Here is a 24,132-nt window from a genome sequence, read left to right on the forward strand (position 1 = left end):
TTTGTCATTATGCTCTTGTGTAACCTTCTTAAGTTCCTCTTTTGCTTTGTCTCTGTGTTTCTTGGCTTGTTTTGCATTTTTCTGATTTCTTTCCTGATCTCTTGAAGAGCTTTGTATATTAATCTTTTGAATTCTGTCTCCAATAATTCCAAAAAATTCTCTTCCTCCAGAAGGTTTCTTTGTTTTGGTGGCTTGCTGAAGCCATCATGGTCTACCTCTTTATGTGATTTGATATTGACTGTTTTCTCCAAACCATCATTAAGTTATTATATTTATTTTATGTTTGCTTACTGTGTCCTAGCTTCTTGTTTTGTTTTGTTTTGATATGCCCAAATAGGCTGATCGTGTGAGCTAGTTTGATATTTGGCATCTTTGAAGCTGTCACATCCTGTCACCTGGTGGTTAGAGCTGTTACTAGTTATATGAGCCCAGGAGTCCATTTACTTTTCTTGTTTGGATTTGGCTCAGGTGTCCAGATCATCAGTGGATGGTATGTCCCTGTTCTCTACAGCACGTAGGTGAAAGGGTTTTGCAGCCAGAGTATGGGCACCCAATTCCTTTGGCTATAAGGAGTGGGAGGCAGCACTTATTCTTGACCCTCGTTGTGGGTGGCTATTTGGAGTTGGTGGAGCCACCAGTCCTCAGGTCCCTAAGTGGGTAGGTGCAAATGCTGCTTAATGGTCAGGGCAGTGTCAAATGTCATGAATTTGCCACTCCCCCTTATAGCTGATGCAGTTGAAAATAAGCTTTAGGTATATACCCTGTTGTACTGTGCTAATGAGCACCTATCCTTATAGCTGATGCAGTTGAAAATAAGCTTTAGGTATATACCCTGTTGTACTGTGCTAATGAGCACCTATGCTGTTGAAATGAGCCCACACAGGTCTATGCAGTGGTGAAAGGCATTCAAAATCCATGAACCCCTTATTTTTTGCCCTTTACTCCAACTCCCAGAGGATAAGGCTAGCCCTTTCTGAGGGAAATTACTATTTACTCCAGTTTCCTAGAGTTCTTTTCAATACAATGTCTGCAATACAATTAAAAAGAAAAAAAAAGAGATATGCCAAGAAAAAGGGAAATGTGATACATAAATGATATTTTTTAGTCAATGTTAGCAGACACACTGATGACACAGACATTGCCATTAACAGACAAAAACTTTCAAATGGCAATTATAAATAGGGTAAAAGAATTAGGGGAAAAAGATGGACAAAATACATACAAAGATGTGTGTCAACAGAGGAATAGAATCTTTAGGAATTCTTTTTGGATGGACTTCATAGCAGGCTAGATGCAGTAGAAGAAAGGCCAGTGAATGTGAAGATAGGGAAGTAGAAATTCTAAACTGAAACACAGAGAGAAAGAGGGGCGGGGGAAGCAAAACTGATTAGGAAGGACATTTTGGACAATATCAAACCATCCAATCATTGTGTTATCGGAATCCCAGAAGGAGAAGAGAGACTAGGGCAGAAGAAGTATTTGAAGAGAAAGTTTGTTTTAAAAATCCCCAAATTGATGAAAGACATTGTCTTAGTTTAGTGCTGCTATAACAGAAAGACTACAAGTGGGTGGCTTTAAGAAATGGGAATTTATTTTCCAGGAGACACAGTTTCATGCAGCTCTTTGGGGAAGGCTTTCACTTTCTGTCAGCTCTGAAAGAGGTTTCTTGTCTCTTTTAAGCTTCTGCTTCTGGGCAATCTTCATGTGCCTTGGCCTCTTTCTTCCCCCACATCTGCTTGCTTGCTCACTTGTTTAATTTCTTATATATCTCAAAAGAAGTTGATTTAAGACACACCCTGCACTGACACTGTCTTGTTAACATAACAAAAAACCCATTCCCAAATGGGATATAAGCACAGGTATAAACCAAAACCAAACCAATTGTCATCGAGTTTATTTTGACTTACAGCGACCCTATATAGGGGTTAGTAGTTACAACACATATTTTGTGGGTACACAATGCAATCTATAATAGACATCAATCCACAGATTCAAGGTGCTCAGTAAACCTCATGCAGAATATAAAAACCACAGTATAGGTGTATTATAGTCAAGTTGCTAAAATGAAAAGATTATCAAAAGCAGCTAGATAAACACATATTTAGAAGAATATCAATAAGAATCATGATAAAGCATTCTCCTCAGAATCTGTAATAGAGTCCAGAAATCAATGGAATGACATATTCAGAAGTAATAAAAACAACAAAAAAAAAACTGCCAGCCTAGAGTTCTATACTCAATGAAAATTTTCTTCAAAAACTAAAATGAATTAAAAACATTTTGAGACAGAAATTTGAGGGAATTTGTTGCCAGCAGATCCACAGTCCAAGAAATGCTAACAAAAGAGAATGGAAAAGCTGAAGGAAAATGCTAAAGGAACTCCTCAAAGCTGAAGAGAAATTTTTCTATACAGATACATGGTCATGTAGGAAATAATGCAGAACATCAGAAAGGATAAATGTAAAAGGCTATTTAAAAAAAAGTAAAAGATTATTGATTATTTTAAAACAAACACAATAACAACTCTTGTGAGATGTATAACATTTATAGAAGTAACATATATGACAACAATAATACATAGAGTGCAAGAGGAGGGGGTAAAAGAATTGTAAAACACTAATTCAAGGTAAATTATAAATCTCTATTAACCATTAAAACATGATACAAGCTGTAGCTAAAAAGACAATTGAAGAAAAAAGGGAAGGATAAAATCTTTCCTGTTTTTTAATACCACTTTGAATTTATGGCAATTACCACATACTTAAAATCTAATTTTAAACCTAATGGTGTTTTCTCAACAAAAGTTGCTGTAGAACACAATTACATTCTGTTTTTTGTGTAACATTTTCCTGGAATTGTTTAGGAATAAAGAAATACAAACAGCTGATGAAGCCCCAAGCTCTATTTTATCCTAATATGGTGAGGTATGAAGCTACAGATTAAGACATCTAACTACTGGGTGAGCCTAAGGGCCACAATTGTATAATGCTTCAAGAGTGGAAGGTCATGGTCCATGTTCCACCCTGGGATGAAGTGGCAAGTATTTGGATCCCCTACTAAAAAAAAGCAAGAACTCTTCCAAGTGTGCTTGTCCCAAAAATGCTATCTGACTTCTTTGCCAAGAGAAATTGTTGATCATTGCAATTAAAAGATTCTTTGGGTGGATTGCCTCAGATGAAACCAACATTTTACTCAGCTGTTCATAACTATATTTCACATCTGTTTCCCCTGTCTGCTGGCAAAGGTTTATGACCATCGCTTCTCTGAGGTTTTGGGAACATACCCTTTGCATAAGTAAGAAACTGTGCATTTTAACTGAAATTATTATTATTAGCTCTACATATATCTGCTTCTCATCTTCTAAAATTTATTTTTTCCCAAATTTCTCAGCTCTTCAGAAATTTTCAGTGCTTGGGTATATCTGTGGGTTTGCTTAATTCCTAAGATAAGTTATGCTTCTCCATGCAGCCATTGAAGCAGTCTGTGCTGGCGTGGAAAAATGTCTATGGCATGTTTTTGAGTGGGGAAAACAAAGCAGTTTATAGAACTGTATTGCAATTTACACATGGAAAGAGAAGACCTTCAGTTTTGGCTTCATACAGTTGTTTATGATTTAAACAAAAACTGCATTATAATTTTTAAAACTTGGTCCACATCAGCCGTAGAGAGTGTAAAATATCAAGATCATAAATGTCAAGTTTATTAATTCTTTAAACAAATTCACCTTAAAAATCTAGGATTAGAGAAAGTTTTGGGGACATCCACATTCTTTCTCTGAATATGGCACATGGAAGGTCATAGGCTGTGTGAGCAGTGGTAATCAAAGTACAGGTTTTAATTTTACAAGAAGTAGGTGTTTATATATTAGTGCTCTGTGAATGTGTTAGTGGTTTTCAGTGTTGGTTTTCTATGAAAAAGCAAAAGGCTTAAAAACCTAAAAATAATAAAGGAAAAATTACTGTCTTGGAATCTGTGATGATTTCATGTTTCAAGCAGAAGAGTAGATCTGTTTTGTCAAACTATAAGGAATTCAGTGAAAAACTTTTACTACCCAATTATCAAACACAGCTGCCTAAAATTCCTTTTATCACACAGCACAGCATTAAAAATAAAAGCAGATATTTCACATTTTCCTGAAGTGCTTTGGAGTTTTAAAAATAAATTGGTTTAATTGCTGCCAGTTAATGTTAAAGAACTACTTAAATTGTCTGGTGCTATGAAAGGATCAATGATTAAATTCCAGAAATTTCTGCTACAGGTGATTTGGAAATCTAGAAGGATTCTTAGAGGTAAGGGGACTATAAGCAGATAGAATTTTATTTTTTCTTGTTTATGGAAGCATTATTTCCCCTCTTTCTTTGTACTCGTACATATCGATGTGCTTTATGTTTCCTATGGGACATGGTTAAATTTGATAGCAATCCATGGCTGTCTGCATATCAACATTTAATTGTCCTCAGGGAGTCACAATGCCCACAGTTGGATGTTACTCTGTGTCTTAATCATCCAGTGCTGCTATAACAGAAATACCACAAGTGGATGGCTTTAACAAAGAAAGTTTATTTCCTCACAGTAAAGTAGGCTAAAAGTCCAAATTCAGGGCATCAGCTCCAAGGGAAGACATTCCGTCTCTGTTGGCCTTCTCATCAGTGTTCCCCTGGACTAGGAACTTCTTCATGTGGGGACCCCGGGTCCAAAGGACACGCTCTGCTCCTGGCACTGCTTTCTTGGTGGTATGAGGTCCCCCACTCTGCTTGCTTCCCTCTTGAGAGATAAAAGGTGGTGCAGGCCACACCCTAGGGAAACTCCCTTTGCATTGGATCAGGGAAGTGACCTGAGTAACGGTGGTGTTACAATCCCACACTAATACTCTCAACATAAAATTACAATCACAAAATGGAGGACAGCTACACAATACTGGGAGTCATGGCCTAACCAAGTTGATACATATTTTGGGGGGGACATAATTCAATCTGTGACACTCTTCCACTGCTGGGGTTATGTCTTTCCACTTGAGTATTCGTTTTCAGTGAAGCAGCTCAGACCACACGTCGGTTTAGTGGTGATCTCAGCCTTTTGATTCAGTTCCACCTGAACTCGAGGAGAAGGCAAGCTTGGTGGAGATTCTTTGAAAGGAGTTACACACCCACACCAAATTTGAAAACCATGTATGAACAAAAATAGAATATCCTAAAGCATAAAGTAACTCAGTTATTCTCCATAGTTGAGAACCGACATGTTCTAGTTAATCAAACATTCTGCTCCTGGAAAATATAATGTTTGCTAATCATGGAAGCCAAATATTTTGTTTTATTTTTATGTGAAGTCACTAAAATCTCCCAGAACTCCAGCATTTTGGCATGTATCTGTCCTACTGTGTCTCCTGCTTTTTTTTAACTCACATTTGTTGAACATTTTTATGTTCTAAATGCTTTGCATGTGGTAATTCATTTAGTCCTCCCACAAGCCTGTGAGGTAAGTCTGTGTCTTGCTCTCGCTCTTCGGCCCTTGGACTGGTGGTGGTCCTGTTATGCACTGATAGCAGGAACCTGTACTAGCCTCAGCTGCTGGACACTGTCCGTAGTGGTGGCTTCATCCTTCCAGACCAACCATGGGACTCTGTCTTCTGGGCTCTGCCCTCTTCCCTGTCCTAATGTAGGTTTCCCACCTGACATTAAAGATTATTTCCCTTTACTAATATTATCCCAGCAGCCGACTTTCACACCCTTCTCTGTCATCAACTTGGACGCTTTAAAGAGACAAACTTGTTCTATATGTGTTTTGACTAATACAAATAACTTTCCACTTTTTGAGTGTGTGAAAATTATAAAAATATTTCATGGTAATTCCTATGTGGCCACACAGTTATGAAGTATTAAGAAAAATAGCTGCTGTCAAGTGGATTCGGACTCCTGGTAACCCCATGTGTATCAGAGTAGAGCTGTGCTCCACAGGGTTTTCAACGGCTGAATTTTCAGAAGTAGATCACCAGGCCTTTCTTCCGAGACCTCTGCGTAGACTCAAACCTCCAACCTTTCAGTTAGCAGCTGAGTGTTTTGACTGTCTGTACCACCCAGGGACTCCATTATGAAGTAAAAATTATTTAGTAGAAAAGAAGGGTGGCCACTGAATGGTGATCATTCCCTCAAACCCCTCACTGCCACACTAACTCTGTTTCTACACTGATTTTAAAAACTTATGTTAAATTGTGTAATTTATAAAATAAATGACCCTGATTTTCATTCAGATATTCATCTTTCCTCAGAAAATCCATTCCTTGCTGCCGAAGAATTAACAGGATGCTCTCCAATGAGTCTTTACATCCTCCCGCATTTAGCCGCTCCAACTCACAAGCCTCCGTAGACAGCAGCGCCTCTATGGAGGATTTCTGGCGTGAAATAGAAAGTATTAAAGAGAGCTGCATGGGAGGACAAGATGAGCAAACACCAACGGAGGTCAAGCCTGTGGATGGTAAGGAGCTCAATTTGTTGCCTCTTGTGCTCACTGTCTTTCATTGTCTCTCTGTTTGGGGCTGTTGGCTTACAGAAGCTACTTCTTAGTTTAATGCATGAATCAGTAGAATTCAGTATACGAACTCTGCTCATTTTGGTTTATCTACACTGGACTGGTTCCGGAGGCCCTGGGTGGCACAAATGGTTAATGTGTTTGGCCACTAACCAAAAGGTTGGAGGTTCAAGTCCACCTGGAGGTGCCTCAAAAGAAAGGCCTGGTGATCTACTTCTGAAAAATCATCTATTGAAAACCCTTTGGAGCACAGTTCTACTCTGACATGCATGGGGTCTCCGTGAATTAGAGTTGACTAAACAACAACTGTTTTTTTTTTTTTTCCTGGACTGGATCAGGCTGGCTTTGAGCCAAGGTGACTAACCTGAAGGAAGACTGGGCCTCTCTTACTCCCAGCAAAATTCAATGGACCCATTACATATAGCTACTTAAGGTTGCTGTGCTTATCTATTCATTTGATTCATTGTCATCAAGCAAACTGAGTATTTGAATTTTGGTGACTTTAGCATCTATGAAAACCCTGGTGGCATAGTGGTTAAGTGCTATGGCTGCTAACCAAGAGGTCGGCAGTTCAAATCTGCCAGGTGTGCCTTGGAAACTATTGGGCAGTTCTCCTCCATCCTATAGGGTCGCTATGAGTCTGAATTGACTCGACAGCAGTGGGTTTGGTTTTGGTTTTTGGCATCTGTGTATTTGAATACAGATTACCAATAACAAAAATAAATGACAATGAGAGAGAGACAGAAAAAAATTCTGCTAGTGTAATTTGAGAGTAATATTTGACTTTGAAGTATTTACTGATATTAGTGTATTTAGAGACCAATTTTCTCATACACCATAAAGCAAAAGCCATGTCAGTGAAACTGAATTAGTTGTCAGTGAAACTAAATAGCAGAAAAGGGAAATACTATAGCTTTACACAAATAAAATTGGCATAGAAGTGCTTATGAAAATATCTTGAAGGGGGAGGGAGCTGATGGCAAACAAACATAGAAGGCATGCATTATTTGTGTAAAAATACAGTAAAAGAACATTGAGGACCAAAAGAGAAGAGAAAAAATAAAATTATTTACTTTTTATTGAAAGCGTAGGCCATCTCCTCCATGCCTTACCTATCAAAAAGTAAATACGTAAGAAATCCAAGAAAGACCAAAGGCAATTCAGCAAGTGTACACCGAAGAATGTTTTCATTAGCCTGTGATTAACCTCAAGACAACTACCAAGATACACTGAAGCTAAAAAGCCTTTTTATTATTCATTCCCTTTACTACAGATCTTTCTTTCTCAGGTCTGTGAAATAGTAGTTCCAATATACCACAACATTGTACACTGTTAGAAATAAAAAGCCCCTCAACACATTTAGTGAGGATCAATTTCAAGGGAACCTCTCCTCCACCAGTGAAGTGTGTTCTTATTCACTTCCTACCTAACGTTTTGCCTTTTGTATCCAGCAAGGCAGAAAGACACATAAAGGAAAACTCATCTTATCCTCCTACCCCTTTTTTCTTACTGTTTAGCTAGCTAGCTATCTGTATTAAAAACCGATAACCTCTACTTTAAATCGAACACCATTGGGTCTATTTTCATTATCATTCAGTTAAATGTTTTCTCATTTTTCTTATGTGTTGCTTAATTTCCAATTTTCTAGGTACCTCATTGTTATTGGTTACTAAGTTATTCGTGTTATGATTAGGTAACATAGTTCATAAGATTTCAACCTTTTGGAATTTATTTAGACTTATTTTATGGTCCAGCATATGGTCCGTCTTGGTCAAGAAACATGTTCTACCGTTGTCTAATTGCCAATTAGAGCAAAGTGGTTGATACTTTTGATCACATCTATTGTGTCCTTACTATTTTTTGTCTAATTTTTCTATCAGTAACTGAGAGTGGGTTGTTAAAATCGCCAACTGATTGTGGATTTGTCTGTGTTTTCCTTTTATTCTGTCAATTTTTGCTTCTTGTATTTTGAAGATCTGTTATTAGGTACATGCATGTTAACGACTGTTATTCCTCTTTATTGAATAACCCATTTTATCATTATGAAATCCCCCTCCTCAATACTTCTGGTAATATCCCTTGTCTTATAGTCTGCTTTGTCTAATATTGATATAGTCATTCTAGCATTCTTACAGTTATTTTTTGCATGGTATCTTTTTCCATTCTCTTACTGTCTTATTATGTTTCTTTTAAATTTCTCTGTTGGCATTTTAGAGCCCTGGTGGTGTAGTGGTTAAGAGCTTGGCTGCTAACCAAAAGGTCAGCAGTTTGAATTCACCAGCCACTCCTTGGAAACCCTATGGGGCAGCTCTGTCCTATAGTGTGGCTGAGTTAGAATCAACCCGGCGACAGTAGGTTTGTTTTTTTCGGTTCGGTTGGCATTTTAGCTATACTGCTTTGATTTTTTTAGGGACTAATTGAGTATTACAATATTCGTCCCTAATTTATCACAGTGTACTTAGAGCAAATATTATGCATTTTCATATAAAATGTAAGACTCTTCCATAATTCCGTTTACCCTTCTTGTCCTGTGCTTTGTTCTGTTGTCAAATGGACAATGTCTACATGTTATGCATGCATCAGTACAATGGTGCTATCAAATTATTTTTTTATATCAGAATGGACTCCTGGTTTATTTAGGAGGTTATAATCTTTTACTGTCATTTATTCTGATGCTCAAATTGTCCCAGATTTGACCAGTGAAAGCCACTTTAAACTGACCTCTATACCCTTTTGAAACATCTCATCTTTCTTGCAACATTTCCTTCCTCTCTGGTGCAAGATGATCTAGGCCTGTATTTTTCTTGTGTCACCCTTGAATAAGACATTTCTCTAGGGGCCTTGCTTCTTTTTAGTATAGAATGATATTTGGAAGCCAAGATCTGGTCACTAGCTGTGCTTGATGCTTGTTGCTTTGAAGGGTTATGCTGTTCCAAGGCCCTCTTAGTAGACTGAATAACAACAACAACAACAAAACGAAACCCATTGCTGTCGAGTTGGTTCCAACTCATAGCAACCCTATAGAGCAGAGTAGAACTGCCCCATAGAATTTCCAAGGAGTGCCTGGTGAGCTTGAATTGCTGACCCATCAGGGTTTCCTAGTGGACTGAATAAGGATATATATATATAGGAGCCTTTGTTGTGCAGTGGTTAAGCATGTGAACCCACCAAGTGGCACTGCACGTGAAAGACGTAGAGGTCTGCTACCGTAAAAATTACAGTCTAGAAAACCCAATGGGGCAGTTCTACTCTGTCATATATTGTTGTTATGTACCATGAAATAGATTCCAACTCATAGCAACCCTATGGGACAGAGTAGAACTGCCCCATAGTGTTTCCAAGGAGCGGCTAGTGAACTCGAATTGCCAACCATTTGGTTAGTATCCAAACACTTAACCACTGCACTACCAGAGCTTCGCTCTGACTTATAGGATTGTTATAAGTCAAAATAGACTTGACAGCACACAGGAACAACATGTTGCTGTTAACTTTTAGCTGCCATCAAGTTGGCCCCCAACTTATGGCAACCCCATGAACAACAAAATGAAAGGCTACCCAACCTTGCACCATCTCCATGATCAATTGTGGATGGTACTGATGTGAATAGGGCTTCAAAAGTAGATCACCAGGCCTTTCTTCCTAGTCTGTCTTAGTTTGGAAGCTCTGCTAAAATCTGTTCAGCATTATAACAACACACAAGCCTCCACTGAGAGATAAGTGGTGACCGTGCATGAGACGTATTGTCTGGAAATCAAACTCAGGTCTCCCGCGTGGAAAGCAAGAATTCTACCACTGAATCACTACTCCTATGCCAATATATAAATGGAGCCCTGGTGGCACAGTGGTCAAGAGCTTGGCTGCTCAGCAAACAATTGGCAGTATGAATCCACCAGCCACTCCTTGGAAATCCTATAGGGCAGTTCTAACCTGGCCTATAGGGTTGCTATGAGTCGGAACTGACTCGACGGCAACAAGTTTGGTTGGGGTATATGTATATATGTATGTATATGTATATGCATGTATGTGTATGTATATACACATACATATATACTGCTTTAAAGTTCTTATTCACCATCAGTGTCATCCCAGAGTCAGTTTCTATTGACTACTTTTTCTCTTGATAAATGAGCCCATTTTTTGTTTTCTTTTTGAATACATTTAGACTACATGATTGATATGTTTCAGAGACTCTGTATTCCAATGCCTTCCTCTACAGGTAGTTAATTTTAGTTCTAGCAAACAGTTAACTTGACTGGACCCATACTCCCACCTCTGTCTTTCCTGTCTGTGCAGCATCTGCAATATTGGTCAGTTATTTAGCCTTCCAGATGTTGTTTTTTACTGGTATGCTTGGAGTCTCCCACACATATTTTTAGTTCAGGGTTTAGTCAAGGATTTTGTCAGAGTTTATGCACAGATTTTGAGGCTCCCTCTTATCAGGAACATGTCCGTCACTTTCCAGCTGTTCTGATAATCCCATACTTTGTCTTTTGACCCCTATTTGCATTCTAGCCACTGTGTACTGTAGAGATTGAAAATTGCCCACAGCGGAAAAACTGTATAAATGCAAATCTCACCCAGTAAGTTTCCATTTATAAGAATTTGATTATTTTCTCAGTTTCTGCCTGTGTTTCATTCCTCTCTATTACCTTCAAATAGTTATTTTATGTATTTTATTCAGAGTTCATGATTGTTATAATTGTTCTGCACTGGACTGTTATTTAGATCCAACCTCCAGATTTTGTTGTTGTTAGTTGCCATCAAGTTGATTCCAACTCCTGGCAATGCCGTGTGTACTGAAAATTTTTATCCAATTATTGATATGTTTCCCCAGCAAATTTACTAACCTGTGGACTTTCAGTGATAGCTACACTGATTTGAAGAAACCGATGTTTTGTACCCATCATTTTCCTGACTTACTGGAAGAATTTCCTTAACTCTATATTTCAATTAAAAATTAATTATTTAATTAATTCAACAAACGTGTGAACCTACTATGTGTCAGGCACTCTGGTAGGTGTTGGTGTTAGAGTTATAAGCAAAGCTGAAATGTTTCCTTCTTTATGGAGTTTATAATCTGGTGACAGAGAAAGTAATTAATGAAATGATCATAAAAATAGATATATCTTTTGGGGGGAAATTATTTGAACAAAAAAGAAAAGCAGCAGTATTGGCATAGATGGATAGATAGGTCCTAACGGTAGGACCTGAGCTCATCTGAGGGGTTTAGGAAAAAAAGACTTCATTGAGGAAGGGATGTATAAACTGAGATCTGAAGGATTGAAAGAATCAGCATGTCCAAAGGTTTGTAAGAAAATACAGCATAGATTTTTGAGAAACCAAAAGTAGGCTAGCATTGCTGAAAACAGAGGGTAAGTAGAGTATGGTATAAACTGTGGCCAAAAAGGTAAGCGGCTTTATATCTTATAGGCCATATCAAGGGTTTTTTTTTTTTCCTTAATCCCAAGAGCAAGCAAAAATGTAGCATTATTTTAGAAAGGGGTAATAGATTTATATTTTGAAAGAACTAATTTAGTTACAATATGGAAAATAGATTGGAAGGGGATTAAGAAGGTCTGAGGGGAGAACTTTTGGGTGGTAATTGCAGTAGTCCAGGTGAAAGATGATGATAGTTGGACCAGAGTTATGACAGAAGAGATAAAGTGGGCAATTTTGAGATATAATAAGGAGATAATATCAAAAGGTCTTGGTGATGCATTGCTTTTGAGCCATGAGAGAGAGTGAAGAGTAAAAAAGGACTCCTGGGTTACTTACTTGCCAACTTAGATGGATAGTGGGTTTCATTTGTTGAAATTATGGAATACTGGCACAGAACTACACTTGAAAATGAAAAATATGAGTTCAGTTTTGAACATGTTAAGTTTGACATATGATTGATAAATCCAAGTAGTTGAGTAGGAAATTGGATATATGGAGCTGAAAATCAAAGGATCAGTCAATGTTGAAAACACGCATTTGGCAACTGGAGTAATGAGCACAGAATTGCATTGCTCATAATTCAGCAAACAGGAGTAACATTGATATATACCATGGAACATACTTATTCTACATCTTCTGCAGTCAGAGTCCAAGGATTTAGGCCATCCTAACCCCTCATATGTATTCAAAAGCTGGGCAAGGAAAGAGAAGAACTGAAGAGGAATTGACACATTTGAATTGTGGAGTTGGCAAAGAATATTCAATATACCATAGACTGCCATAAGAATGAACCAAACTTTGGTGAAGGTTAATGTTGTGTGTCAGCTTTGCTGGGCCGTAATTCCCAGTGGTTTGGCAGTTATGTAATAATGTAGTCATCCTCCATGATGTGATCTGATGTAATCAGCCAATCAGTTGTAAGAGGCGTTTCCTCTAGGATGCGGTCTACATCCAAATACATATGGATATTCTGGCAAAGCTCACTTGCTTTCTCTGGATCCTACATCTGGCTCATCATGTTCTGACCTCTGTTTCTCGGACCTTGAGCCAGCAGCCTGCCATTTTGCCTGCCAATCTTGGATTCGACGGCCTCCGCAACCCGTAAGCTGATCTTGGGTTTATCAGCCCTGCAGCTACTGAGTCAGGAAAAGCCTCCAGTCTGATGCCTGACCCACAGGCTTGGGACTTTCCAGCCTCTACAACTGCATAAGCCATCTCCTACTGACGGCAGTGGGTTCTATATATATATATATATATATACATATATGTATATGCCTCACAGGGAACCCTTGTGGCACAGTGGTTAAGAGTTTGGCTGCTAACCAAAAGCTCAGCAGTTTGAATCCACCAGCTACTCCTTAGAAACCCTATGGGGAATCTCTACTCTGTTGTATAGGGTCCCTATGAGTCGGAATCAAAGTGACAGCAATGGGTTTTGGAGTTATGCTTCACTGGTTTTGCTTCTCTAGAGAACCCAGGCTAAGACATCAGTCTTGCAAGAAGTGCAGCCAGGATGCTTCTTAGACGTAAGGATGGCGAGACTTTGTCTCGCTTACTTTTGACATGCTATCAGAAGGGACCAATACCTGGAGAAGGACATCATTACATTTACAAGCAGAGGGTCAGTGAAAAAAAGAGACAGCGAGATGGATGGACACAGTGGTTGCAACAATGGGCACAAAAATACCTACTATTGTGAGAATGGCACAGGATCGAGCAACATCTCCTTCTGTTGTACATAAGGTTACTATGAGTTAGAACCCACTCGCCAGCAGCTAACAAAACCCCTACCTGTTGTTGTTAAGTGGATTCTGGCTCATTGTGGCATTATAGGACAGGGTAGATCTGCCTCACAGAGTTTCCAGGGTTGTAATCTTTACAGAAGCCAGCTGCCACAGCTTTCTTCCTTGGAGCGGCTGGTGGGTTCCAATCGCCAACCTTCTGGGTAGCAGCTGAGCCTTAACTACTGTTCCACCAGGGCTCCCTAACAAAATCAGTAGTGTATGTAAAAAATTGGGCTAGGAGGTCAGTCACACTGGGGTTTTAACTTTCGCCTTACCAATTATTCTTCCCTCCTGCTATTTCCTTACTCCTTACAGAGAAAGGGGAAAAAAATCCAATTTTTTAAAATTTAATATTTATACTGCATTTGTAAAATTTTGTCCTCAGAAATGAACATCTACAGCTTAAGTAAAGGAAACCTTCTGGGTAAAATTCACTAATTTAAAAGGTTTATTGTTTTAGATGTCTGTTGCTATTTGTGGCACAGTGGTCAAGCACTTGGCTACTAAGTAAAAGGACAGCGGTTTCAGCCCCCCAGCAGTTTCACAGGAGAAAGATATGGCAGTTCTTCCGTAAAGATTACAGCCTTGGAAACCCTATGGGGCACTTCTACTCTGTTTTATAGGGTCGCTGTGAGTTGGAATTGACGTAACAGCTGTAGGGTTTTTTTGTTTTGCATTTTCTGTGAAAGGGAAGGCTTAAAAAGCAAATGAAAAAGAAAAACATGGTATCAAATCAAACATTTACCCAGGTAAGAGATTAGACCTGTCAAGCCCTTAGAAGTCTTTGTTTATATACAAATGAAGCAATAATATAAGCAGACTCCAGAACTCCTGACTGATGCTTTGATATGTTATTTACAAATCAGTCTAATCTGCTTGTTTAAACAAACCTCTTCGGGCGATACACAGTTCCCAGAAGTCGAAGTGTAGAGGATTCTCTGTTACATGACATCCTTATTCTCAATTCTTTATTTCCCCACATCTCATTTACAATAGCAATTGATTCTCATTATGATGAATTTTAAGCTTTTGAATTGCTTTTTGAAAAAATGAAAGATAACTTGATGTTCAGAATAAGGAGAAAAGTAAGAGAACGTTTACTGGACACCTACTTTGTCCCAGACCCTGGTGGCGTAGTGGTTAGATGCTACAGCTGCTAACCAAAAGGTCAGCAGTTTGAATCCTCCAGGCGCTCCTTGGAAACTCTATGGGGCAGTTCTACTCTGTCCCATAGAGTCGCTATGATTTGGAATCGACTCGACTGCAGCGGGTTTGGTTTTGGTTTTTTCTTTGCCATCTGTCATGAATACATGATAAAGTAACCCTCACAGCAACCTAATGCTTTTCTTCTTATTACCTCCATTTTGCAGAGAGGACACTGAAGCCTGGAGATTATGGGAAAATTTACCAAAGCCACCCAGCTAGTAAATGGTGCCACTGAGATTTGAACCTACATTTAAGTGATTAAAAATCCACTTATGTATTAATCCACTCTTTTCTCTTAGTACAAATATCTATATTTTATCATTTTTCAAAAAATAAGTAGTCTAGAGATGGTTTATATTTACCTCTCTGACAAGGAAAATTATTTATTTATCTTACCAAGTTTCCCAGTTAGAAACTTTACTAGAAAATATTTTAAAATTTGATCTCTTTAAAAATTATAATACAGACTTTTCATTCATACTCCTAGGCCTTTCCCATAATTACTGTGGGGAAAAAAAAACAGTCTTCCATTTACATTTAAAGTAATTACTGATAAGGAAGTGTTTACTTCTGCCATTTAGCTATTATGGTCTGTATGTCTTATATGTTTTTTCCCTCTCATTTCCTCCTTTACTGCTTTTTAAACTTATTATCATTTAGTTGAATTTTTGTAGTGTGCCTTTTTGATTTTCTTCATCTTTCCTTTTCTGTATTTTTTTAAGTTATTTTCTTAGTGTCTACTTTGGGGGTTACAATTATCGTAAACATTTAATGATTTAGTTTGAATAATACCAGTTTAGTTTCGAAAGCAAACACTCCCTCTTTATATTATCGTCACAGATCACATCTTCATACACTGTTTGCTCATTAAAACAGATTTATAATTATTGTTTAGGCATTTGCCTTTTAAACCATAGGAAAAAAAAGTTACAAACCAAAAATACAATAACACCAATACATATATAGAGAGAGAGAATGAGAACCGAATATCCTGAGTATTATATGTGCTAACTAATAATCTAATGCTCCCACTCCTCAGGAATTGCTGATTTTTGCTGGTTAAGGACTAGAGCCATTAGTTTGTGATTTTTTCCAAACTATTTTTGCAAAGTTTGTATTCCTTGCTATGTTTATTCACTAAAGTTTCTGTTTAAAAAGTCGGTGTTTTTTTGACTGTACTATTAAGACGATGGAAACCGTGGTGGCGTAGTAGTTAAGTGCTACAGCTGCTAACCAAGAGGCTGGCAGTTCAAATTCACCAGGTGCTCCTTGGAAACTCTATGGGGCAGTCTACTCTGTCCTATAGGGTCACCATGAGTCGGAATCGAGTCTACAGCATTGGGTTTTCGGTTTTTATTAAGACAATCTTCATATATTGCTTAAAAGTGTTTCTTATTGGGTGATATGCACAGACCTAGAGGTATACATGTCCAGTTGTGCCAAATATGTTGCTAACCTTCTCCCAATAATGTTATTTTACAGAAGGAGAACTTGAAGCAGAATGGTTGCAAGACGTGGGTTTGTCAACTCTGATCTCAGGCGATGAGGAGGAGGATGGGAAGGCCTTGCTCTCTACATTGACTCGAACCCAAGCAGCTGCAGTGAAAAAGAGATACAACACCTATACTCAGACCATGAGAAAAAAGAACAAGCAGTCTGTCAGGGATGTCAGGGACATCTTTGGAGTCAGTGAATCTCCCGTAAGTAATGAACACAGCTTAAGAAGTGTTTTGGTTTGGTTTTTGTTTTTTGAGGGGTGCGGCAGGGAGGGTTGGAAAACATCAGAAAAGGCTGGTCACATTCTAGCTTTCAGAGAAAACTAAGACAGACACGCAGTACAAAATTTGACTAATTTGAACTTAAGTGATCATTCCTTGTCTCCCATACTGCCATCTTATGTCAACATTACATTTATTCCTTTCTTTGTTGAAGTTGGAGGGCAACTTCTTTGGCGATGAAACACATTTTTCTGGTTGGGATACAGAGGGCCTTTACTTAAATCTCAGCTCTCTGAGGGAAAGTCTGGGGTAGGGCAAATGAGTCCCCAGGGAAGTGGGCCTATGTATTGTAAACAAGCCCAGGTGGTTTGTTTTAAATGCAGTGATGTGGTGGAGTAGGTAGGGAAGCCTTTATGTTCAGATAAACTAAAATGGTAAAAATGAGAGATATCAGCATTAATTAAGAAGGCAAGAGAATAAGGTAAGCATCAAATGTTTTATGAGGAATGAGTGGTCGAAATTGCAATTTACCCTTAGCACTTCCATGGCTACAATTTTACTTCTGAGGCTGTTAGTCATGTTCTCCTATTTCTACCTTTGTTTTACTCCTAACTAGGTGCAGTCGAGTCGACTCTGACTCATGACAACCTCATGTGTGTCCGAGTAGAACCATATTCCATACGGGTTTCACTGGTTGATTTTTTGGAAGTAGATCTCCAGGCCTTTCTTCTGAGGTGCCTCTGTGTGCTCAAACCTTTAGCCTTTTGATTGGCAGTAGAGCACTTTAACCATGTGTACCGCCTAGGGACCACCATTTTACTCTTCAGTTCTCCTTACAACCTATTCATTCATTCATTCATTTATACAACAAATACTGAATACATTCCTGTGCAAGACACTAACTATATCAGGTTCTATTGCTGATAGGATTCTTGGAACTTTAGGGGTAATTAGTATACAGGGAAATATACTTGATATTCTGCTGCAGTTACAGATAAAGAGTTGCCTCAGGCAAGTTAGTTATCATTCTGATTTAGGTTTCTTGTCTGTTTAATTATAATATTAATAATGACATAAATTAAAATTTTGAGGATATTGAATAGAAAGCGTGGTTGAAGACAGTCTCCAATTTGAGTTACTTTAGCTTGTTTGTAACTCATATCTTCCCTTAGATATATTAATTACATTCGGTAGTTGCCAGGGCAGCTCACACATGCCTACTTAACCCATAATGCATCTGTGCCAACGGTATTCTAGAATAGTGCTGTTCTTTAAAACTTTCTACAGTGATGGATGTTTTATTTCTGTGCTGTTCAATATGGTAGCCACATGTGGCTTGAAATGTGCCTAGTGTGACTAAGGAAATGAATTTTTGTTTTTATTTAACTTTAATTGATTTAAATTTAAATAGCCATATGTGGTTTATAACTAATATACTGAACAGCAGAGTTCTAGAATCTTCTGCACTATGTAATGAAATGCCTTGAGGTAAGTGAACTTTGAGTTCTGTGCTGTTTGACACTTCAGCCTGGTTGAAACCTGTGTCTTTCTTGATGGTGGGATTTTCTACAGCTGTAAAAGTGACTCCCACAACTTGAGTAAAGGGCTCCAGTTACAGGTGTCCTGGCCAAGATGCCTATCAAAGAAAAGGTTTGCCCTGCTGGTTTAAATTCCCTGAATTACTGTTCAGTTATCTCCAAGATCATCTTCAGAGGGTACTAAGAACTTGCCCTACATGCTTCCTTTTCCACTCCTGTTTTCAGCTACTTCGGATTAAGGTTTTTGCTATTCTTTAACAAACTGCAGAATAGGAACGGGTCTGTAGGCCTCTCCTGAATACTCCAGTTACTTAAGAAAATGCACACGTTATCTCTTTAGGATTCCTATAAATTTCTATCAAGGCCATGTTTTCCAGCTATCAATTCTTCTTCTTTGTTTAGAACTTTTACATTCCAGTTGCCAGTCATTATCAATGCATCTTGATTACATGTTTGATCAACTTCAGACAGCAGAAACTGGTAAAAATCTTCAATTTCTTCATCTTTGGCCTTAGTGGTTGATACATAAATTTGAATAATAGTCATATTAATTGGTCTTCCTTGTAGGCATGTGGATATTGTCATGGATTGGATTGCGACACCTCAAAAAATATGTGTCAACTTGGTTAGGCCATGATTCCAAGTATTGTGTGGTTGTCCTCCATTTTGTGATTGTAATTTTATGTCGAGGGGATTAAGTGGGATTGTAACACCACCCTTACTCAGGTCACGTCCCTGATCCAAGGTAAAGGGAGTATCCGTGGGGTGTAGCCTGTACCACCTTTCATCTCTCAAAAGATAAAAGGAAAGGGAAGCAAGCAGAGAGTTGAAGAGCTCATACCACCAAGAAAACAGTACCAGGAGCAGAGCATGTCCTTTGGACATGGAGCCCTTGCACATGAGAAGCTCCTGGATCAGGGGAAGATTGAGGACAAGGACCTTCCTCCAGATCTGACAGAGAGAGAAAGCCTTCCCTGGAGCCAACACCCTGAATTTGGACTTGTAACCTACTAGACTGTGAGAAAATTAATTTCTCTTTGTTAAAGCCATCCACTTGTGGTATTTCTGTTATGGCAGCACTAGATGACTAAGACAGATATTATCCTATCACTGACAGCACTGCACTTCAGGATAGATCTTGCAGTGTTCCTTTTTGATGATGAACACAATGCCATTCCTCTTCAATTTGTCATTCCTGGCATAGTAGACCATATGATTGTCTAATTGAGAATGGCCTGTATCAGTCCATTTCAGCTCACTAATGCATAGGATATCGATGTTTATGCTTTCCATTTCATTTTTGATGACTACCAGTTTTCTGAGATTCATACTTCATACATTCCAAGTTCTGATTATTAATGGATGTTTGGAGCTGTTTTTTCTCATTTTGAGTTGAGCCACATCAGTAAATGAAGGTCCTAAAAGCTTGACTCCATTCATGTAATTAAGACCAACTCTAGGCAGTGGGGCTGAGATGGCGGAGTTGTCAGACGCTTCCGGTGGTCCCTCTTACAACAAAGATGAGATAAAAATAAGTGAATAGATTATATATATGACAAGCTAGAAACCCTGAGCATCAAAGACAAAGTTAAAAAATTGGACTGGTGATGGGGGAGGGGAGGAGATGCTGCAGAAGCAGTGAGGAGCAGCCCCTGTGGTAAGTTGGTGGTAGTGTTCTGGGACACACCTGCTTCAACGAAAGGAGGCAAATGAAGTGGCGCACCCCTGACCCTCTCGTGTGACTGCGACGCAGCTGGTGGTAGCGTTTAGGACGTGGGTGCTTCAGCAAAAGAAGGCAAGCAAAGTGGCACAACCCCTGAACCTCTGGTGGGGCTTGTGGTAGCATTTAGGACACAGCTACTTCAATGAAAGAAGGCAAGCGAGGTTCCACAGACCTGCCACCTGGTGCAACCACAGAACCAGCGCACACAATCTACACAAGCCTCCGGAATCTGAGAGAAAACAGCACTCCCTACACAAGGTAAGTGATTTTGTCTGATTTACTGCACGGATCTAATAGCTCCTCATTTTGAAAGAACTCTCTCCTATCTATCTAATCCGTTCTCCCTCTGCCGCATCTGGCTTCATTAATAGTTGATTTCTCTGGGCCTGAGATAGGTCCTGCTGCACTCTCTGAGCCATTCCCCTGGCCTTGGAGAAGGAACAAATTAACAAATTGGGGAAAAATACTCTGCCGGATCCCCTAACCTGGAAACTCAGGGCAGAAGCAGCTCCAGTCCAGGCACAAGGGGTCCACAGATTTTGCCTTCACCGCTGCATAGATCCAGGTGGCCCCATTACAGCAGATAGGATCTGGCTGTTACAGAGCAAGGGCCAATCTCTTTGAGGTCTGACTGTAACTGTTTCAGCTGTACAGTGGAGAGGTAGGTTTTTAATATTTGATACCACTCTGCCTATTAAACAGAGCCCTCACCTACCTACAGCAGGGACCTGAGGACCTAGCTACCTGTGACAGGGCTCCAAGGATAAGTGGTGCCTACCAGCCCTTACAGTTAAAAGCACTGGATGCCTATAGTATGGCTGCAGAGCCCACCCACCAGAGCACTCTAAAGAACAGGGACATGCCTTCCTTACAGACATTGGGGGAAGGTTGTCAACCCCCTGCCTCCCTCAGAGTGTGACCCCCTGCTGCTACCAGAAATGAGTGCTTACACCAATCACCACTGCATCTCTAAGATCGTATGTGAGAGCCTGCACCACACACTAGGTGACCAACTACTGAGACACCTGAGCTGAATCTATACAAGAATAGTGAATGTACTCCTAGACTCATATACCTGGTAACAGCTCTAGCCATCTGGTAACAGGACATTAGTGCTTCAAAGATGCAAATAAGCAAGCTCACTCTAGTAGCCTATTTGGTTATATCAAAACAAAACAAGACCCTAGGACATAGTGAGGAAACATAAAATTAATACAGTAACTTATAGGTGGCTCGGAGACAATAGTCTATATCAAATCACATAAAGAAGCTGACCATGATTGCTTCAACAAACTCCCAAAACAAAGAATCAAGGACTCTTCTGGATGAATATGTCCTCCTGGAATTACCAGATGTAGAATACAAAAGATTAATATACAGAACTCTTCAAGACATCAGGAAGGAGGTGAGGCAAAATGCAGAACAAGCTAAGGAACACACAGTTAAAGCAGTCAAGGAAATTAAGAAGATTTTTCAAGAACAGCATGAAAACTTGAATAGGCTGCAAGAATCCGTAGACAGCAATCAGAAATTCAGAAGCTTAACAATAAAATTTCAGAATTAGACAACTCCGTAGAAAGTCAGCAGAACAGAATTGAGGAGATGGAAGTCAGAATTAGCGAAATTGAAGATAAAACACCTGGCAACAATATATTTGAAGAAAAATCAGATGAAAGAATTTAAAAAAATGAAGAAATCCTAAGAATCATGTGGGACTCTATCAAGAAGAATAACCTATGAGCGACTGGAGTACCAGAACAAGTAGGGATAACAGAAAATACAGAGAGAATCGTTGAAGATTTGTTGGCAGAAAACTTCCTTGACATCGTGAAAGATGAAAGGATATCTATCCAAGATGCTTATAGAACCCCATACAAGGTAGATCCCAAAATAAAGTTACCAAGACATATTATAATCAAAGTTGCCAAAACCAAAGAGAAAGAGAAAATTTTAAGAACTGCCAGGGATAAGCAAAAAGTTACCTACAAAGGAGAATCAATAAGAATAAGCTCAGACTACTCAGCAGAAAACATGCAGGCAAGAAGGCAACAGGATGACATATATAAAGCATTGAAGGAGAAAAATTGCAAGCCAAGAATCATATATCCAGCAAATATGAAAGCGAAAGTTAGGACATCTCCAGATAATCAGAAGCATAGGAAATTGTATTAGTATCAATAATTTTTTTTTTTTGAGGATTCTTTAGGGTTTTCTGTGTATAAGATCATGTCATCTGCAAATAGAGATACTTTTACTTCTTCCTTACCAATCTGGATGTCCTTTATTTATCTAGCCTATTGCTCTGGCAAGGACCTCCAGCAGTGTTGAATAAGAGTGGTGATGAAGGGCATCCTTGTCTGTTTCTTGTTCTAAAGGGTAATGCTTTCATTCTCTCTCCATTTAGGATGGTGTTGGCTATTGGCTTTGTATAAATGTTCTTTATTATGTTGAGGAATTTTCCTTCTATTTCTATTTTGCTGAGTTTTTACCATGAATGGGTGTTAACCAAAACCAAACCAAACCCAGTGCCATCGAGTCGATTCCAACTCGTAGCGACCCTATCGGATAGAATAGAACTGCCCCATAGAGTTTCCAAGGAGCACCTGGTGGATTCAAACTGCCAACATTTTGGGTAGCCGCACTTAACCACTACACCACCAGGGTTTCCTGAATGGGTGTTGGACTTTGTCAAATTCCTTTTCTGCATCAATTAATAAGATCATGTAGTTCTTATCTTTTGTTATATTTATATGATGGATTACATCGATTGTTTTTCTAATGTTAAACCATCCCTGCATACCTGGTATGGATCTCACTTGGTCATGGTGAATGATTTTTTTGATACGTTGTTGGATTCCATTGGCTAGAATTTTGTCGATGATTTTTGCATCTAAGTTCATGAGGGATATAGGTCTGTAATTTTATTTATTTATGTATGTATGTGTGTATGTATGTATGGTGTCTTTACCTAGTTTTGGAAACCCTGGTGGCGTAGTGATTAAGAGCTACAGCTGCTATCCAAAAGGTCAGGAGTTTGAATCCATCAGGTACTCCTTGGAAACTCTATGGGGCAGTTTTACTCTGTCCTATACAGTTGCTAGGAGTTGGAATTGACTTGACAGCAATGGGTTTTTTTACCTGGTTTTGGCATCAGGGATACACTGACTTCATAGAATGACTTTGGGAGTATTCCACCTTTTCTATGCTCTGAAATATCTTTAGTAGTAGTGATGTTAACTCTTCTCTGAAAGTTTGGTAGAATTCTCCAATAAAGCCATCAGGGCCAGTAAAGCCATTGGGAGTTTTTTAATTACCTTTTCAATCTCTGCTTCTGTTATGGGTTTATATAGGTGTTCTACCTCTGTTTGTGTTAGTTTAGGTAGTTAGCATGTTTCTAGAAATTCGTCCATTTCTTCTAGGTTTTCAAATTTGTTAGAGTACAGTTTTTCATAGTAATTTGATATGATTCTTTTAATTTCATTTGGGTCTGTTGTGATACAGCCCATCTCATTTCTTATTTAGGTTATTTGCTTCCTCTTCTGTTTTTCTTTTGTCAGTTTGGCCAGTGGTTTATCGATTTTGTGAATTTTTTCAAAGAACCAGCTTTTGGTCTTGTTAACTCTTTCTGTTGTTTTTCTGTTCTCTATTTCATTAAATTCTGCTCTAATTATGATTATTTGCTTTCTTCTGGTGCCTGAGGGTTTCTTTTGTTGCTCTCTTTTTATTTGTTCAAATTGTAGGGATGATTCTTTTAGCCTTTTCTTCCCTTTGGATGTGGTCCTTTTATTGCTATAAATTGCCCTCTGAGTACTGCTTTAGCTGTGTCCCAAAGGTTCTAATAGGAAGTGTTTTCATTCTCATTGGATTCTATGAATTTTTCATTGCATCCTTAATTTCTTCTATAATGCAGTAATTTTTGAGCAAGGTGTTTGATTTGTTTTCCCTGTTTTTTGTGTTACTGATTTCTACTTTTATGGCTTTATGGTCAGAGAGGATGCTTCGTAATATTTCGATGTTTTGGATTCTGTTAAGGCGTATTTTATTACTTAATATGTGGTCTATTCTGGAGAATGTTCCATGTGTGTTGGAAAAGAAAGTATACTTGATTGCTGTTGGGTGGAGGGTTCTGTATATGTCTATGAGGTCAAGTTCATTGATTTTGGCATTTAGATCTTCCATGTCTTTATTGAATTTCTTTC

General features: G+C 38.7%; 1 protein-coding gene across 11 annotated transcripts in view; it reads left to right on the forward strand.

The window, feature by feature from the left end:
• The window catches only part of ARHGAP28 (Rho GTPase activating protein 28), a 220,327-nt gene that overhangs the window by 108,771 nt on the left and 87,424 nt on the right, over nt 1-24,132 (forward strand). For 10 of the 11 annotated variants that reach the window (XM_049902497.1, XM_049902504.1, XM_049902496.1 and 7 more), the window contains 2 exons: nt 6,266-6,471; nt 16,437-16,654. In XM_049902497.1, the coding sequence (XP_049758454.1) occupies nt 6,266-6,471; nt 16,437-16,654 (424 nt within the window). Of the gene's footprint in view, nt 1-6,265; nt 6,472-11,037; nt 11,106-16,436; nt 16,655-24,132 lie in introns of those variants that run through there. The other variant, XM_049902505.1, reaches the window with a different exon arrangement.

The sequence above is a fragment of the Elephas maximus genome, chromosome 11, assembly GCF_024166365.1.
Source record: "Elephas maximus indicus isolate mEleMax1 chromosome 11, mEleMax1 primary haplotype, whole genome shotgun sequence".
In the NCBI taxonomy this organism is placed as follows: Eukaryota; Metazoa; Chordata; class Mammalia; order Proboscidea; family Elephantidae; genus Elephas; species Elephas maximus.